At 40.4% G+C, this 19,418-nt stretch overlaps 2 protein-coding genes across 2 annotated transcripts in view; both read left to right on the top strand.

Annotated features, from left to right (window-relative positions):
• Nucleotides 1-2,709: 2,709 nt before the first annotated feature.
• LOC121948919 (C-X-C chemokine receptor type 4-like) lies at nt 2,710-4,824 on the top strand. Its single transcript, XM_042494459.1, has 2 exons — nt 2,710-2,809; nt 3,149-4,824. The coding sequence occupies exons 1-2, from the start codon at nt 2,804-2,806 to the stop codon at nt 4,271-4,273; spliced, it is 1,131 nt and encodes a 376-aa protein (XP_042350393.1). The 5' UTR covers nt 2,710-2,803; the 3' UTR covers nt 4,274-4,824.
• A 3,535-nt stretch (nt 4,825-8,359) lies between these two features.
• dars1 (aspartyl-tRNA synthetase 1) overlaps nt 8,360-19,418 on the top strand; it is a 35,695-nt gene continuing 24,636 nt past the window's right edge. The window contains exons 1-6 of the mRNA XM_042494624.1: nt 8,360-8,475; nt 11,995-12,097; nt 14,265-14,294; nt 14,638-14,695; nt 16,465-16,557; nt 18,591-18,693. Coding sequence (XP_042350558.1) covers nt 8,453-8,475; nt 11,995-12,097; nt 14,265-14,294; nt 14,638-14,695; nt 16,465-16,557; nt 18,591-18,693 — 410 coding nt within the window. The 5' untranslated portion in view covers nt 8,360-8,452. The remainder of the gene's footprint in view (nt 8,476-11,994; nt 12,098-14,264; nt 14,295-14,637; nt 14,696-16,464; nt 16,558-18,590; nt 18,694-19,418) is intronic.

Consider the following 19,418-nt stretch of genomic DNA (forward strand, 5'->3'; position numbering starts at 1 on the left):
GTTTACAGCCATCTGTCTGTGAATGCTGCATTATGACAGATTAGTAGATTATGAATTCATTAATGTTTGTTATTGTATTAAAATAATAATCACTGAGCTCCTTTTTTGTTTTGTTTTTTTTTGTTTGTTTTACTCAGCATTGACATTGCTGTGGAGTTTCAACAGACTGCATTAGTGTTTCCTTGGTTTCCAGCAGGTATGTTAGCTTTGTTCAGCTTAGTTTCAAAGATATTATGATCATTTGAAACTATTCTGCATTGTCGATTATAAGGGGCAAACATCATGTTAGTCAGTCGTTTTCGGTGCCACTCAGTACAACCACAACACAAACAGCAGTGGTTTTCCACATTTTAATAACGTGAAGGGTTTTTTTTTTATGATTCAGCAATGACGGCAATCGTTTACTTAACTTCCTCAATTTATGAGTACCCTATTATATTTAGTGTTATCATGGCTCACTGCTGACGTTTTGAACTCAACTGTAAACTGTGGTCAGTTTTGAGAGCTTTCAGGTTATGAAGTTTTGTAATGTACTGTAGCCTAACTTTAGCAAAGTAGTTTCAAGTTACTAAAGCTAAAGCATACCTTCAAGGGTAAAGTTCAACCTAGAATCAGAAATACATATTTTTCCTCTTACCTGAAGTGCTATTCATCATTCTTGATGAGAGGCTCAACTGCAACATCTCTTTCCAATAATCATGACCTATCATCTCCCGAAAGCTTACTTATCACTGCCGAGCTAGCTAATGTTACAACTCAGCCAATGAGGACGCCATCAATGTTGAGTCTTTCAAATGTATTTTTTGGGCACTTTGAGTACGAAAAACCAAGCGCCGTCTAGTTTAATTGTAGCCTATTCCAGAAAAGGCAGACTTCCCTATGGCTAATATTGCCAACACTCACCAACTCACACCAAAACAATCTAGACGAATAAATAGCATTACAGGAAGAGGAAAATGTGTATTTTTGATTCTGGGGTGAACTGTTCCTTGAACTAAGCTCTAAATAAAAAAAAAAAACAGTAGGAAAATCCAATGGAGAAATGTTCTCAGTGCTGATATGGACAAAATTGGTATCTGTCTGATAAATTAAAAAAAAAGCATTATCTGATAATGCAACATAGATGCATAAATATGCTATTGAGAGAGGAAATAAAAAGGCTGTTTTGTTCTATGAAATGTGCCTAAGTGCTGATGTTTTCCAAATGTTCCTAAGTCATGCAGCTCTTTATCACAAGCAGGAGGCATCAGTGAAATCAATGGTGCAGATTGACTCATTGACTCTATCACTGCTCTCATATATCATAGACATGAAATAGCATTTGCACGCCACATGCAGGGGATTCAGTTTCAGACAACTGTTGGCTCTGCCTGAGAGGAGAGGCGTGGAGTTTCGTGTGGCCCGGCCTTGTCATCACTAGCTCAACTGAAATCAGAGAGGGCTGGTAAAGCTGTGAGAAAATGAATGTCCTACACACGGAGGCTCTATACCTGTTTGATAGAAATCCCACATTATAGGGTGTGCGGTTTCTTTTCAGATCCACTGGGGGTCATTTAGCACTTGCCAGCGCAGACATAACAGCACTTGAAAAGAGACAGGGTGTGTATAAAGGTGAGGATGGATTCAGACCTTCGCTGATGAAAACTGTCATCAGACACGGTTATAAAGTGATTTGTTGGGAGAAGTATGAGGCCGGGACGAGTCCCTAAATGACCAATCTAAATGTCAGACCTTGCTTCATGCAGAATGAGGAGGGAGGTACAAAATGTGAGGCTGCTCAAATGATGATATGTCACCTGACAGACAGGTGTAATCCTAAAATTGCTCTAATTTTCCAACAACTCTCCCGTACCAACAACTGTAATATAGTATAAATTACTGGTGACCCTATTGAACTTTACATTAGGCCTGTGTTTATCTGCTGTGGCAACATTTCTATATTATTGAGGGTCTTCAATGCACTTCATAATACATGAATAATCATATTATCACACTCAGGCCTGTAGGATGTGACAGTGTATCACTGATCCTGATATGATGTGTTTGACTCCTATGCTGATTATAATACTCTAGTTAGGGACTGCACCTTATTTAACAGACTAGGAGGGTGACTCAGACGTGTTTTTGGTTGTTTTTTGTTTTTAAACAACAACTCCTTGGTGCTACAAATAGTGTTACCTTAAGCCTCCATTAGTGACTGGGGAAAATGCATGACCCTCTTTGAAGAAAACATGATTTTAAAACCCACTTGCAGGTTTTGGGCTTCTGAGGGTATCTAAAATAAAAACAAAATATAACCATTTGAAGTTAAATGTCCCTTCATTATGCAAAAAATATTTGAGCCCCCCCCCCCAGTTCTTTTTTGCAAAGAGTCTTGCATGAAAAAAAGTTGATACAGAAAAAATAAAAAAAAAAAAATCAACAGAAATCAAGAATAAATCGGAATAATTTAATCTTTATGTCATTAAATAATTGTTGCAGTGGTCAATTATGCCTAATTTAATTACTCACTCTAAAACAACTTTCTTTTTTTACCATGTCCTCCAGAGTCTGAGGTTTTTTTTAAGTTGATGTAATAACAGACAAAAGTTTCACTAACTGACGCCCTCACCACAGGCAGAGTGCTTGGCTTTATAGTCAACCCGTTTTTGGAGAGGAGCGCGTGCGGCTCCTCCTCTTGAGGGGGAGGGGTCGGGAGCGGTATATATTCAGTTGTTTGCTTACACAGAAGCATCTAATCACTCTGCTGCACACGCAGTACGTACTCACACCGGGCCCAACGTGATACCAGCGAGTGGTAAACATGATGGTGAGTGTCTTTATGGTGCATCTCTTAATTTATGTAGCAGCTAAGTCTGTTTTTCATTGAGGCTGTTTAATGGTAACTAATATTTGATCTGTTTTATTTTTTTCAGTGTGATATAATTCACTATTCTTGTTTTATTTTCTAATCTTCAATGAATGTGTTCAAAGTTAAAATGGCATGGAGGAAAGAACAATTCAAATTTTTAGACAACTCCAACTTCAGAAACAAGTTTGCAGAATTTACTTTTTTTTAACAAGAGAAAATCTGTTATGTAATGTGAACAACTTACTTGGATCTCAACTGTTTTCTAACTTTTCAATTCTTTTTTTTTTTTCCTTTTAGTTCAACTTGTCATTTGACTTCTTGGACAATAGCACTGACAACATGTCAGACGAGTCTGGAGACTTTGACATGGACTTCCAGGAGCCATGTGGCACAACTCCCAACAGCAACTTCAACAAGATTTTCCTCCCAACAGTCTACGGAATTATATGTTTTCTGGGAGTCATTGGCAACGGATTAGTTGTTTTTGTCATGGGCTTTCAGAAAAAGGTGAAAACGATGACTGACAAGTACCGGCTTCATCTCTCCGTGGCTGACCTCCTGTTTGTCATCACATTGCCCTTCTGGGCCGTGGATGCAGCCAGCAGCTGGAACTTTGGAGGTTTCCTCTGTGTGACTGTGCACATGATCTACACATTGAACCTGTACAGCAGTGTGCTGATCCTGGCCTTCATCAGTCTAGACCGATATTTGGCAGTTGTGCACGCCACCAACAGCCAAGCCAAAAGGAAGCTGCTTGCGACTAGAGTGATCTACTTGGGTGTGTGGCTGCCTGCAGCTGTGCTGACTGTACCTGATCTGGTGTTTGCCAGGACACAAGACACGGGTTCTTCAAAATATCTCTTTTTTGACGAAAGCATGGAGACTGCAGACTCCAGGATCATCTGTCAGCGCATCTACCCGGAGGAATCCAGTCTCACGTGGACAGTCGTTTTTCACTTCCAGCACATCCTGGTGGGCTTCATCCTGCCTGGTCTGGTCATCCTCATCTGCTACTGCATCATCATCACCAAGCTGTCGCAAGGCTCCAGGGGCCAAACTCTGAAGAAGAAAGCCCTGAAGACAACAGTCATCCTCATCGTTTGTTTTTTCTCCTGCTGGCTGCCCTACTGTGTTGGCATCTTTTTGAACACCTTGATAATGCTCAACGTAGTCTCTCCCTCTTGTGAAATGGATCAAGCGCTGGTGAAGTGGATTTCCATCACAGAGGCGCTGGCCTATTTTCACTGCTGCCTGAACCCCATCCTCTATGCTTTCCTGGGAGTTAAGTTCAAGAAATCAGCCCGGAGTGCGCTGACATCTGGCAGCAGATCAAGTCAGAAAGTGACTCTCATGACAAAAAAGCGAGGGCCAATTTCATCTGTGTCAACTGAGTCCGAGTCCTCAAGTGTTTTGTCAAGCTAACAAACATTCGAACTTAGAGTCTGTGACTTGATACTCTCAGGAGAGAAAGAAAACTAAGCTCCAATTTCAAAGAACTTACTACATTTTGTACAGATGTAAAAAAAAAAAAGAAAGAAAGAGTTTTTATACTTTTTGATTTGTTTGCCTTTTTTACTGCAATTGTGTGTCTTGTGTTTTTATCGCAATTTGTGCAAGTTTTATGTTCCTCAAAGCAGATTGTGTCCTCAGGCAGTGCCTCATTTCCACTCACTCAGCTTTACAATCAAGATCCATTTCCCCTGTTTTCATCTTTAAAATCTGTGCTGCTGTATCAAAGCTCAGTCATACAATGCCCTATTCTGTTTTCAGGGATAGTAGCTGCTCTCGGAAACCTGTACATAGTTTGTAGCATATGTGTGTTCGCACTTAAGTTGTGTAATTATCTGAAAGCTGTTATTTATTGCTGTAGTTCACACTGGAAGTTTTGTGAGAGAGAAACTGCATGCTGCTTTTTTTTTTACCATTTTGAGTTAGTTTTTTTATGAAAAAATAAAAAAATCCAATGCTTCTAATAATGACTTTGTGGTGTGCATTTTCACCTCTTCTTTCCTTCAGGGGGTGGGGGATGAGGTGTGTTGGGAGGGAGGGAGGGGGGTCTCTGAGCACAAATGTCTCCACCTGATCTGGCTAAAAAGCAGAAGGAGGACTGAGCAGGCAGGCCCTGTAATTGCAAGAACATCTGTGCACTTTTACATCTTAAGCAGCTATGCCACAAAAGCTCAAATCTTTGGTCATAATTAGCACCCATATGGCCCCTTAACAAAGAAAATAGCATGTTAAGTTCTCCTTTGACTCATTTTCTTTCTTTGCAGTTCGCAAGATATACTGCCTCCATTATGTTTGGCTTGTAAACAAGTGTTATCTTCATTCACCGCGCAGAGTGGGTCAGTGGGTCAACTCCCAGCTCTCAAAACAAAAAAAAATAATTGTATTCAGAACACAGGTTATATATTGTGACAATGCAAATAGACAGCCATAGCCTTTGTGCATGCTATATATCATTGGCAATAAATCTGCAGAAATCACATAGTGACAAGATGAAACATAAAAATGACACATTTCACTCTGACATCAATCTCTCTGAGGGCTCTTCTATCCTCAGAACACACTAAAGATTTAATCTGCGTTGACTAGTGACAGGGTGATGTTCTAGTTGGAGACCAAAGGAAGCCGGCAACAATAGATGTCAAGGAGAATGAAGTCATCGAATGGCCCCCGTGCAATGCAGTGCTGGCATTCATTCAAGACTCCAATGGAGCAACATTTCCATTTCTTTACATGTAAGAAAAGGTGTGAAGTGTCCCCATCAGGCCACTAGGTTAATGGATATTTTGTGGCTCTGGTCTCTCACAGTGAAACAGGATGAAACAAAAGGTGCTTTTTTTTCAGTTGGAAATGTTCCCAGATGATTCAGAATTAGCATAAGAGCTGCGCTGCCTCAGTCTGTGCAGGGACAGAGCTGAGATTAACACTTCAAGTGTTCAAATGAATCCTCTTCATCTCTTTCACTGTCACCAGGAGAGGTTGTGAGAGGCTTTAGGATCGGATCAACCACCACAATTACTCGATGTGCACACTTCAGGGGTACAGAGTACAGTGTAAGAAAAATGTTAGACTGAACATATCTTTAAATACAGTCATGATATCTTAACTCTTGCTAATTTCAATCCAACAAAAAGGTGCAAAGGTAAAAGCAGAGTATTTGAACACCGTTTAGTTGTTTGCTCAAATGCAGTGGCCATATAGAAGCTGAAGACCATAGGAAGGATCTTCAGTAAAGTTCCCAAGTTTTCAGCACATTTTCACTTTTTTTGTGAATTGTACAGATTTTTGACCCCCATTAATGTAATGCATACCACTTTCTAAAAACAAAGCCATTTTCACCATAACAAAACATAATGCTTTTACCAAAGTTGTCCAAAGTGTCCATTTAAGTGCAGAAACAGTTCTCAGGGCCCATTTGGGAATAAACCCTTGGGTGCAATAAGGTTTACTTCCATCCATAATTAAAGCTTTTGCTCCCTCTGTGTGATGAGAAAAAACAACATACAGTCTAAATCCATACGCTGTCTCCTCTGCAGTATCAGCTCAAAGAAATGTTTATTTTAGATTGATTAGTCTTTTCTAACATGATAATATTCTCATGACCCTGTAGCCATCATCTCTTGAAAAACATCATCTTCCTGTGTGATGCTGAAAAAATCCAACCTTTCTGATATCTAATATATTAGTTAAAACAAACTCATGTGTGTACGTTGAGGTAGTGAAGAGATGTTTGGTTTATGGGTTAAAGGGCAAAGCTGTTGAAATGGACAGGAAATGTGTTCCTCTGGTGATTCATTACCAGTGTGCATCTAGTTTGTAACGGCAGCTCGAGACCATTGTCCAGTATTTGCAGCTCGTCATTCAGGTTTTGCTGTTGAGATGTATTGAATGTATGAATCACAGAATAAGTGCAGAGATTATTTTAAAGGGCTGTTGCAAAGTGAGGATGAAAGGAACACAAATACCACAGGTTCCTTTTGGGCAGTGACCTGCTCCTCTAATGGTTACATTGTTTTGGTTGGAAAGTGAGCAGCAGGAAGGCTGTTTCCTGCGTCGGGAGCTCCTGTGACCAACAGCCTGAGAAACGCTTTGATGACCCCCCACTGTATTCAACCCACCATCACTCGCTGTGCCTGACCATTCCTGCAAAGGTCACTGGATACCTGGATGCACTCAGTGCATTCAACCAAAGGCGTGAAACTAATTTCATGGAGGGTGTCACTTTTAGTGTTCATGTGGATATGTAAAAACTACAAAATGACCACACATGGTAGTGTTGGTGTGCATGCTGTGCAATGTTTACTTACTTTAGATATTTAAACATGTAATTTTTCTTTATCCTGTATACACCTTGTAGTATTATTGTGCATAAAGCATGTAATTAAAGGGGTTTTCAGCATTAAGGAAACTTCTTTAAGTGGAACACCATGGAAATTCAGAATTCCAATATGTTATTTCCATGGCCTGGGAAAGTTCAAGCAATATTTGCAAAAATTAGCTAATCTCTCTCAAAGCCAGAAACCAGAGAAGTATGGTTCAAATTTCTGATTTCGCCAAGTATAAAGTCTGGAACTGCTTAAAAGACGATGAAGGGCAGTTGGTTTTCTTTTCATTCCAAAATTACTCTACTGAAGTGTTCTTAGTCCTGAAACAGAAAATGCACACATTTACTCAGAATACTCCCCTGTGTGATCTAAGTGTCACCTCTAACTTCCAATTCACTGTCTGGGCAACTGCCCACATTAGAGGCTACCAAATGACATCACAAATCTGAGTTTTGGCATTCTACTTTTTGCATTTGGGAGAGAGTTATTCATGTTTTCTAATATTTCTGGGCCATCATAGACCATGGGGATAACATGTAGGCTGTGAATTGTGAAAATGGATGTAGTTCCCCTTTATCTAAATAGCCTGCTTCTGACCACAGACTATAGTTTACACAATGTGGTTGCGTAGTCCACTAATAGCCCTTCCTATTTTGGCACATAGGCCTATCTTTATATCTGAAAGAGAAATACCCAAAGATTGTTGTGGCTTGATTTACAGTATACTGCCACAGGTCGCATATGGTCTACACCATTCATTTTCATGTATTATAGTTTAGCTAGATTAGATTAAGTAGATTACAAAATAAATTTTAAAGTGCAAGAGTCTGCACTGACAGTGTTTGGATTGTGGATTGGGGGATATCAGTGCAGTGACAGCATGTGGCCTCTGCTGTTGTAATGGCGGTGGGCACAAAGGAGCACCTGAAGGGCTCAGTTTGACTCCTGGGTGGGGTGATGCACTGGCTGGATTGCTGTATTTATGACTGTAATAACTGTGATCACGTTGACCCTTAAATTAAGCCATTTTCCATGAGCTGATTTTATTATTTTGTCTACCTCGCTTGCAGGCAGGCAAAATGAGTCAGTCGGAACTACCTGTCAGACATTCGTTTCCAGCCGGAACCCAAAGCATCCGACATTTGGTGCTCCGTCAAAACAAGTCCTTCCTTCCTGTGCACGTCCATGCTGTGAACAGCTGACGTGAAGCTCCTCTCTGTCAGACAGCCGTGAAACATTTTGTGCTCATTCTCCAAGATTATAGCTCGCCATGACTAAAGAGGAAGTCCAGGGGTAAGAATGGAGAGAAAGCTGTGCTTGTCATGACTAACGGCTCAGAGCAGCGCGAGCACACAGCGCTTCTTTAACAGGGGTATGCTAGCACTGACGTTAGCAACTAGCTAGCATTACCTACATATGCAGCAGATTGCATCATCTAACATTCTCAGTAAATACACATAAAGTTCTACCGATGCGACCAAAAATGTTTAAATAGTAGCATTATAAAGCTGAACACAAGATTAGGCTATTAGATAACGTATGTGCAGTCGGGATTTGTTGGTCTTTAACGCCGAATTATATTAAATAATCGCTCAGTTTGTGATGACCGTAATATGCTTTTGCTAGATATACCTGACAGTATGTTTCAAGTCTCCAAGGTTTTAGCTGAGTTCGTCATGGGTTTATTTTGTAAAGAAGTGTCAGCCTTTAAACGAAGCTCATAGTGGCTGGAATGTGAATGAAATAATGCAAAACACTTACAAACTTTTTTTTTTTTTTGCTTGGGTGCAGAGTTGAATTCTGACTCCTTATGTTTTGAGTCATATTTCCCGACATAATTACCGTTGAACGTCATAAAACGCAATATTTAATCTTCAATTTTATTAAAACGAATTTGCAGATCCCAACCTGTCAGGTCTTGTTAGCGCACATTCCTGTGCTGTAAGGTTACTGCTGTCAGTTGTGCCGGAGGTCATGAGTCAGGTCGTTTTAAGCTTTAAAGTTGAGGTTAGGCAAGGAATATTTGTGGTGTCTACCAAATTACTTTAAGTAATTGTAGAAAAATACACAGTGTGACAAGAAAACAAATCATGTATGCTGCAATATATCAGCCCTTCACTTAGTACTAGGGGTGCACGAAAAAGTAGATAGTTTTGCATGTTTCTGCATGGCTATAATGTATTTTTACACAGGTGTTAAGTGTCAGGTTTTTTTTATCATGGAAATTATTAATATTACACATGCCAAAATTAACTTTTGGTTGTCTACAATAACATTAACATCAACCGCTTTTTCAGTCCACCAGATACTATTTGGTGCATAAACATGCCTGTCGTGAGATGGACAGACTGAAAATTTTGACTTGTGAGAGAAAACAGGTGTTGACAAAGTTTTCCTAAGGGAAGGTAGCCGTGTTTGCAGTTGAAAAAAGGTAATAAATTGCATTGTTTCTCAATTTATGTGATCGCAATACTCAGCATATTGCAGCACGTTTAAAATCACAATAATATTGTACAGTGACTTATGTATCATGATAATATTGTATCAGTGGGCCTCTGGTGATACCCACCACCACTAAATACTCCACTACTTAAAATATTCAGATTTAGATAATAGTTACTTTAGTTATTTGTGCATTACATCAGTTTAATGGTACAGAACAGCATTATAACAAAAGTTGTTCCCGATATTTTGTTCACTGCATTTACTAATAGCAAGGAGTATAGATACTTGAAACACCCTACAGTATAATGCAAACCAATACAAAAACATCACAAATAGTTCAGCAATTACATGTGAATTTAATAAAACCCAAAAACACTGAAAACTTCTTTAAGATTGTAGGACTGCTGCTTGGACTGCATTTAAATGTCAGAAACTTTTAATTGTAACTTGGTGGACTTTGGATGACTAAGCCTCATTCAAGGACAGATAACAGTTTAATTTTTATTTGTAACTGTCCTGTCGATTTATTGTCTTTTATGAATACAGCTGCTGTCATTATGATGCCTGTTATTCAGTAAAGTCAGTTTACTGATTGTTGTCAGTTGCCAAATGGGATTCGCTGTTAAACTCCACAACATATATATACATTGATCTGCGAGTCATTAAATGTGCAGTATAAAGAATGGAGAGCCACAGAGTTTGTTTGTGTACTGATTTAACAGCAGATTGTAGTCATTTGTGTGCAGCTGCTCCAAAGAGTCAGACTCCTGTCACTTGCCTGAGGGTTAAAAAGATTGTTAATCCAGTTCAACAAATCCAACCAGTTGGTGGAGTGCATCTTTATCGATCTACTGCCTTAATCTACCTGTAGTCAAGGTCGATAAATAACACTGCAATAACACAAGGTTGCATCAGGCTACCCATTTGTTTGTCTAATTGTTTGTGCAATAGATTTCAAAACAATAAAGGAGCAGAGCTGTCTCAAAAGGAAACGTATGACCACATTTTGTTTCAGCCAGGTCTTACAAACAGTTTGTGTGCAGATTGTTGTAACAGTGTTAGATTAACATTTGGCAGCAAGGGAAGTGTAAAACCTGGTCTGAATTCCCTGCTTGGGAGACAAGGACATCATCTGCTGTGATTTTTGTTCCTTGTTTAGGCTTTATTGCTATGTATAGTTGGCCTTTGGTCCTTGTTATTTCCTGTGACTTATTAGGAACAGCTCCTATGTTGCTCACAGGCTTCCCTCAGGTCCAGACACCTGGACACTGGGAAAACCAAACAGCACTCACACATTCACCCGCAATTTATGCACACTTTTATAACTGTGCAAGTCTGATTTGGAGAAGTGCAAAGTCCAGACCGTTTATTATATTAAGTCTCTGAACACCTGGTTTATTGCAGCTATTTTTTCCTTTTACAGCCTCTTGTTCTTTGATTTAAAATATTGGCATATCACTTCCTCAGCAGGCCACAGACGCTGCCCTAATGTTGCAACGATGTAGACCAGTAAAAATCACCTTTTTTTTGTTTGAAAGGCGGTATTTTTAATTAATCATTTGAAACCTGAGCAAATAGGTTTCTTTCAGAAACATGGGAAGAAGGCAATGAGCAAAGAAAGAAGAAATTACTGAAAAAATGGCAAGAAATGAGTAAAAAGTACAAGAGAATTACCTCATATTGTTAAAAAAAAGAAAAAAAGAAAGCTAAAAACAAAAACAAGGAAATGACCTAGAAAACATGCTAATTAGTAACATTATTTTAAATATGTGATTATGATCATTGTAAATATAGTTTTTCCCGAGACATTTTCCCTAGCTTTCCATGTTGCATTTTGGCCTAACTGTTATATCTAGATATTGGTTTATTTAGTCTACTGTTCTGTTGCTGCTGCTAAACAAACTTTCTAGGCTAATGTCACACGCTTATCAGCACTGACATTGTGTTGTGTTGTGCTGTGTAGTGTGGCATTGGCGTTTAGCAAATAAAGACGCCTTCACGTTAAGATAAGACTGAATGTTATCATAATCGGATAATCTGTATTCCTCACAAATTCTTTAATAGATTAGAAAGTGCTGCTGAGACTACTGTCTTCTTAAAGGTCGTGTGTTTATCTGGCTAATCTTACTTTCTGACATCTCTGCTTTTAGCCACCCTCCAAACTCCCATCCCTCCATTCACACAGGCTACGGCTGCTTTGTTTGAAATAACAATGGGGAAGCAGGTAGCACAAACTTAAAAGCTTGAGGTGGTGATGGCTCGGAATAAATTTTCCCAGGCGGTCAACAACTTCCTTTTGGGATGCAGGAGGAATAGAAGGTGGAAGTTGACTTAAATGTTTATGTTGTGTACCGTTTCCTGTTTCAGGGCGACGGAGGAGGAGCAGCAGGCTCAGTCAAAGAAAGGTCTGAAGAAACAGCAGAAGGAAGCGGAGAAAGCTGCAAAGAAGGCTGAGAAACAGGCCAAGCTGGTCAGTGTTGGCTTTTTTGTTTTGTTTTTTCTGTTTTGTTGTTTCACATCCGTCACCCCCCCCACTCTTCCAGCTGGTAAGGCTGTGACGTGCAGCTCTGCAGGGCATTGTGGGTCCAGGAGGGTCGGTTAGCTGCAGGGGGGCAAGAGTATCCATTGTTTAAGTATTCCTGTCAATTTGGCTTTGTTTATGTCCACCCAAACAAAGTGCTATTTTCTTCTGCACTGAGTGCACAACAGACATGCAACTGCACGTGAAGATGGATATAAAACATTTTACACAGTCTGGGTCACATTTACAACAGCACTTTTGAACTCCAAAAAGTCTTGTGGACAGGTGTGTCACATCATAATCTCTGACTGTGAAAACTCCCACACACTGCCAAACACTGATTTATAAATGCCATTAAAAAGGAATCAAGATTGAACAGGATTTTTTTGGGATCTTTTTATACAGTAAAGTTCTTAAAGATTCCCTCATGACCCTGTCAGCAGAGTTATCACCAACCACGTTTGCAAACTGAGAGCTGTGTTTCTTTATATCCAACAAAGCGTGTGGATCAGTTGCCAGTGCCAAAGTACTTGCAGTGCCACATTTTTTTGTATATCTCACAAAACTACCTGAAGTGACAAAGAGCATATATCTGCATTTCATTGCCATAGATGTCACTGGTTTGGGATATTTATAAGCTTTTTAAAAACCTTTGGGAACACACAAATCTGATTTTACAGCAGCAAAACATAAACAGGCCCATTTAAAAACATTAATATCTATAAAAGCATGAGCTGCATTTACAATATTTTCACTGCTGCTAGATAGCTCTTTCTGACAGTGAACTGAGGCCGTTATATCCATCTATGATCTCAAAGCCACCAAACTCTTTTGACAAAAACAGTGATTTTACCTTGCTGTGCACAGGGGTTGGTGATCTATTGCTGCCTTGATCTGACTTGACTTTGCAGCCCTTAAGATAATCATCACACATTAGCTCATCAAGGCAGCAACTTCCATGTTCTGTGAGGTAAAATTACTGTTTTGTTAAAAAAGGCTGGGGGCTTTGTAGAGAGCATAGATAACGGCTTCAGTCCCCTGTAGGAAAAGGCTGTTGAGAGAGCAAGTTAAAGCAGTGAAAATATTTTAATTATAGTGTGCACTGAGTGATATTGATTTCTTTAATGTCTGCTTTTTTCCAGATTTTTTGTTAAGCAGTCCCTCAAAGAAAAATCTGCAGGATATAAATGACGAAGTCTGTATGTTCAAAAATGTATCAGCTTGAGACTGACTTATCCAAGACTAAATAGACACTATGTGCATCACTGTGTCATGATTCAATGAGCTTTTATAGTTGAAAGCAACAAAGTCTTTGAGCTTAATTTGTCCAGTCAGCATGTTTCATGGAAGAAGCAGGTGTTGCCACTGTGTAATACCTTGGCTATTGCTGCCTACATCAGTGCATCATAGTAAGCATGGCCCTGGGGAAGACCTGAGGGCTGGGTTGAATGTTCATTGAGTGAGTGTTAGCTTTGTTATTTGCCGCCGTGCACTTTCTGTGCTGACACTTGTCACTTTAGTGGCTCTGGTGTGGGTCGCTTGCTTCATGGCTATTGCGGTTCTATATCCAGTTGATCATAAGCTGCAATATCATCCATCATGTGAGTGGATTATCATATCAAGGATGGGCGATTCCAATTCACTCCACTGCTACCAGCCATTTCCATACACCAATATCAATTTGCATAGGAAATGGAATTGTAACTTTGCCAAGAGTCAATCTCATCGTACTCTGGGAGTCATTTGCCTAGGAGTCAGTGCAGAGATAAAGAATCTGTCCACTTATGCTGTTTCTATTACAAAGCAATATCTCCGCCTGCCATTACTCATTGTCTATGATGTGTTCCAGCAATGTGTAGGAGAGCTGTGCATTCCAGGGATCTGAGGCTTGGCTCCAGGACGGAGCTATGATTTATTAATTTTATTCAAATCCCTGATAGCACAAGATGAAAACACAATTTACATGACTGCTGTAGCAAAACGGTTTAAGTTGCTCCATTTGAAGTCAAATGTTTTTGAACATTTTTAATGTTTTGAATTTAATAGATAGTTCTCTTGTTGTTATTCCCTGGCTATTTGCAATGCCCTTTAAATCCCTGTCGCTTTTGTATTTCAGGCTGCCGAACAACACGGTGCCGAGGAAGATGTAAGTATCCCTTACAGACCAGTTGTCTGCCTTTCTCTGTGACTGTGATTCTACCTCTGCTCTTACACCTTTGCAACAGTTGGTATGCAAAAACCTGCACACTGAACTCTGTGTCTCTGTTTCCTGTTCGATAATTTTCTCGGAAGATCATGATACGTCTCATTATCTGTTCTGTCGGTCTGTTATCTTAGATGTGGGAGACAGACTGATGCTTGTGAAATCAAAGTTGCCTTTGAAAACAATAGAGAGTTGACGTGTGTACGCTAAAAGCGGTGTGAGGTTTTATTTAGCTGATGAAATGGCTGATATTGGCTGCTAAGATGTCATGCTTTTATTCTTTCAGGACTTTGCCAAGGACAGATATGGTGTGTCAGCCATGGTCCAGTCCCAACAGAAACTGGGTAAGTATGAAAATTACTTCCTTCACTTAACAGCCAACGCAACATCCTCACATTGCTGAAAACACAGACAAACAATAGGCAAATAATGAAGATAAATTGAATATATTTCTGCTCTTGAAAATTTGCAGTGGCACAAATCACAAAGGGATAAAGCCTTAAATAGCTTCGATGTGACTACAAGGTTAATGACCATATATTCCCATTTCTCTGTCACATGTGGTGATATATTTGGTTTTGTAGAAGTACTTAAATAGTGTGTAATTTGGTAGCATTAACATTTTGGCCTGCCCCCGACTGATCACCCTCTCTAGATATTTTTTAGTATAGTTCATTATGTGCCAGCTGTCCTTATTGCCACTCTCTTTTCCAAAAATGTGTCTGCACAGTATCAACATAGTGAATGAAAAGTATTCATTTCAGGAAAACGGATTCATCTATTGCCACGAACAAATTCACAGAATCCGATTATAAGGTAAACACAGACTTCCTTTAGTTTGAACAGACATCTGTTGTTCTTTTATTAACAGGTACCAGTGTTGAGCGCTTTTTTGTTCATGTTTTTTTCTTATTTGTGTGCTGCATTATTCTCAATTTCCTGTCAATCGTCTAACACTTACTAGCAGTGGAAGTCTTTAATAAACTCCCGCTGTTTTATGTATTTGGCCTTGCTTTACCCAGGATAGATTCACTTGACAATGTCTGTATAAATATTTTTAATTGGGTTAATGTCTAAAAAAAGTTATTGGTGCAATTGTAAAATAGGCCAGGGTAGTGAGATTAAGTCAAGATTACTCCTTCCCTCTTGTGTTAAATACACGATGACATTGCAAGCAGACAATATAAAAGTCATGCGTGCGTCATCCCCATTATGGAGAAACTCATGTTGGACATGGATACTTTGCTGCAAAAGGTTAAACAGCATATTTCACCACATCTGCTCTGGAGGTGAGGAAATAAATGTGATGAAAAAAATACAGCACCTTGAAATGGAGAACTTGCAGCAACTGTCAAATTATATGTTTGGATACAAGACGGCGTCCTGATCCACATCTTCTCAGATTACCTTAGTCTGGCTGTCAGAAGTTACAGATAACACGATTACAGCTGATAAACATCATGAAAAATGCTTCTGGTCCCTTCTCTCAACACGATTGCAGCAGCGATAATTGCTGTAACTAATAGTACGTGTGATAGCTCCTGGATGAAAGAGGCAGCAGGCGGACCTGACGCAGCCGTCCATCTGTCTGGATGCTCTTTCAGCTCCAGTGGCAGCAAACAAACTAGGGCCTCCCTCACCTGCATGCCAAGCCCAGCCATGGGGACTGGGGAGGTGGGGGGTGAGGGCTTTCATGTGGGTTGACGTGGAGTTCTCAGCCAAAAGGGCGGCTCTGTTTTCTCTGTTGTAGCCTCGGTGTCTGCTTCTTCTGCGTACTGATAATAAGGAGAAAGCCTGCCTCTGAGTGACACAGGTGAAACTAGAGTCAATTTGTCATATAGCCCACAGAGAATGGGTGAGTTAGACAGCTTTTCAGCAGCCCTCCTAGTGTGTCTTATTTATTAGGCACGTCTGTAATTTGAGCAATTTATTGTGTGTACGTCTGCACACGCACATGCTTGCGTATTCACATTTCTTTCTGCCTTTGGGAGAGTGCAGGGGGGAGAAGGAGGGTTGTTAGATTCTTTACACGGAGGGGGGAGAGAGGCATAAATGTCCTTTGAAGTAATAAATTCTTTATGTGTGTGTGTGTGTGTGTGTGTGTGTGAGCCAGACAGGGTGTTGGTGCGGGTCCAAGACCTTACTCTTGAGAAAGCTGACCAGCTGATCTGGCTGCGTGCCAGAGTCCACACCAGCCGAGCCAAAGGTGAGATCACCCCCACATCTTTGTTCACCTTTTTTTCAGCTTAAAGCAACATTCTTTTGTGCAAAAGACACAAACAGCCAAGATTAGATGACCCCTGTGCTAATCCCTGGTGTACTATAGTGAGATGGTTGAAGATGTTGCCCTTGGGCCAGCTCACCACGTCACTCCCTTCTCTTAAAGACCAAACAGCAATACCTGTTGCCTTTGACTTTCTTGTAAGAGTTCCCATGACCTAAATGACTGATATCACTCTCCTCAAGCTGATCAGCACAGAAGTACAGAAACTTCAAAAGAAACAAATGGCTTTTTTTTTTGGCAAAAATACATACCAAATGGTATCCCTGCATTAGTCAGGCTACAGAATGTAGACTGTGGGTATAAGCCTGTTATTGCCTGCCTATTCCAGATGGTATGTGTTACCATTTTTAAAATCCCCGTCCCTACATGAAACTAGTCTTGCATACCAGATCTTTTTCTCACCTTATATTAGCGCTGTGCCTGAAACGACAACAACCTCTGAGCTGAAGCATTTTTCTTTGGTGGGAATTGATCCTTTTTAGTGCCTAGGCTCACCTCCCCTCGTGCAAATATTCCACCAAAACAAGTTACCCTCCAACACCGTTTTGCAAGAGCACTGCGCTGTATCCTGAGCTTAGCACCTTGTGATTCTTTTAAAGAAATACAAACATCTATAGAGTCTTTTCTCCCTGAGTGCACAATTATGATTGGTTCAGCCAGCACTGTCTCCAACGATGGCACAGTGTGAGATAGGTCAAGTAAAGTTTATTTATAAAGCCCATTATCACAAATCACAATTTGCCCTACAGCAACTCAAACATTGTGAAAGAGTGACTGAATGAATAAGTAACCAGTGTCACATTTTCACTGGCTTCCATGCGGCTTTAGTGTTTACTTGCCTGTTTTTCGGCCAATCTGTGATGTCAAATGTGACACACCAGAAAAAAAAACCTCACATACATACTGTCTGCTGTAGAGCCATGTAAATGGCAGTGGTCTACTGGCAAAAGGGAAAGGAATCTATCGCCTATTTGTGGTGAGTTTTCCCTTGTTGAAAAAACCCACACTCGTGCACTAATTTTGTTGAAAAAATGGGTTTAACTATTTGATCAGACTTTTCCCCATTTTCTACAATAAATTCCTCTGTGGGATTCTGCAGACAGTTGCAGAGCAGTTTTTTTTTTCATTCCTTCCATGTTAAGCAGAGTTTGACAGACTGAGGGTGTTTTTGATATCATTGTCAGACGAGCATGTCACTGCCAACTGGAAGCTCAGATAACCTCTATTTGTCGGGTTCCAGCTACTGGCAGTCATGCAGTAGCTCTATTTGAACACAATGAACCCACTCAGCCTTGCCAGGTTATTAAATCTCTGTATGAAACATTGAGACTTTTGGCTGCTTCGCTAAACGTGTGATTACAAATAAACTAAAGTCTCAATCATCATCTTTCGGCCATTTCCTTTCAAGATATCTTCCAGAGTCAAGAGTCACTTCCCCTCCACTCATGTCTTCATTCTCTCTGCTCGCTGTAAGGATGTCCGTGTGAGCAGAATAACATCCTGATATGGTCTTGAATGAGGTGCATCTGTTGGTGGGATTTTGGCTTTGCTGCTATCCCCACCACCGGCCCCCTCCTCACAGACAGCAAACATCAAAGTGCCTGGGTGGTCTGAGTGTCTACTGCCCGGAGTTTTTGTTGGCTAACTTGTTTACACTCTTCCAAGGTGTGTGTGTTTGTTAGGAAGGTAGCAATCTCCCTTTCTCCACAGAGAGCTCTTCAAAGAAAACACTCTGTTCACAAATGTTTGACACTTTACCTGTAGACGACAAGGCACATCCTTACAGCTGGGGGATACTTTCTTCTTTTAGAGTCACACATAGACTTTTGACTGAATGAAAACAGCACATTGCATCAGAGAGAGCATCCAAGTTTTTATTGTAATGAGCCTGTTCAGCTTGCGTAAAAGAGATCTTAACAGTCCGGCACTATCCACTGTTGTTGTTTTGTTTTCAGGGAAGCAATGCTTCTTGGTCCTGCGTCAACAGCAGTTCAACGTGCAGGCACTAGTCGCAGTGGGAGATCGTGCCAGCAAGCAGATGGTCAAGTTTGCCGCAAAGTGAGTACCGAGACTGCTCTTCCTGTCAGAAAGGGCACAAACAATGGTGGGAAAACCCTGGGCCCTAATCGTCCACCGATCCATTTTCACACATTCTGAGTGAGGTGGAGGGTGAGGGAATCAATCATTTTTCACTTGACAACAAAAGCTGGCTGTTAACAGGGCGGCATTACAGCAGTGTTTTAATGGAGCGGTTCCTGTCGAGATGGCAGATACAGCAGCTTGGATCAGAGTAGGAAGAAATACTTAAGAACCAAGCATCATTATTCATGTTAGCAGCCAAAGTGTAGCCCATTACTGGTAGTCTAAGACTGAACACTATCAGCGGATATGCACTTTATTAAAAGGGCTAAAGGGGAAGAGCTGATAATAATGCTGCTTTAGGCTGACATTTGATGTTCACAAGGGGGCTCTTTTGTGAAATAGTTTTAAAACTGGACTTCAAAGAAGTTTTTTAACCGCAAAATGAACATTTGTATATCAGTTAGTCATGCCGTGTTACACTGAATTCCTGAGGAATACATTTTCTTGCATGCCTCCATGGAAAATGTCAAACATATTGACTGATTGGGGACCACCTTTTTACAATAGCAGAACTGGGGCACTCGGTGATTCACCTGTTAGAGCAGGTGCCCCATGTACAAAGACTATGTCCCTGCTGCAGCGACTGCAGGTTCAATTTCAACTAACGGCTCTTTGTGGCATGTCATCCCCTCTCTGTCCTC

Source organism: Plectropomus leopardus, chromosome 10 (genome assembly GCF_008729295.1).
Source record: "Plectropomus leopardus isolate mb chromosome 10, YSFRI_Pleo_2.0, whole genome shotgun sequence".
NCBI classification, from domain to species: domain Eukaryota; kingdom Metazoa; phylum Chordata; class Actinopteri; order Perciformes; family Serranidae; genus Plectropomus; species Plectropomus leopardus.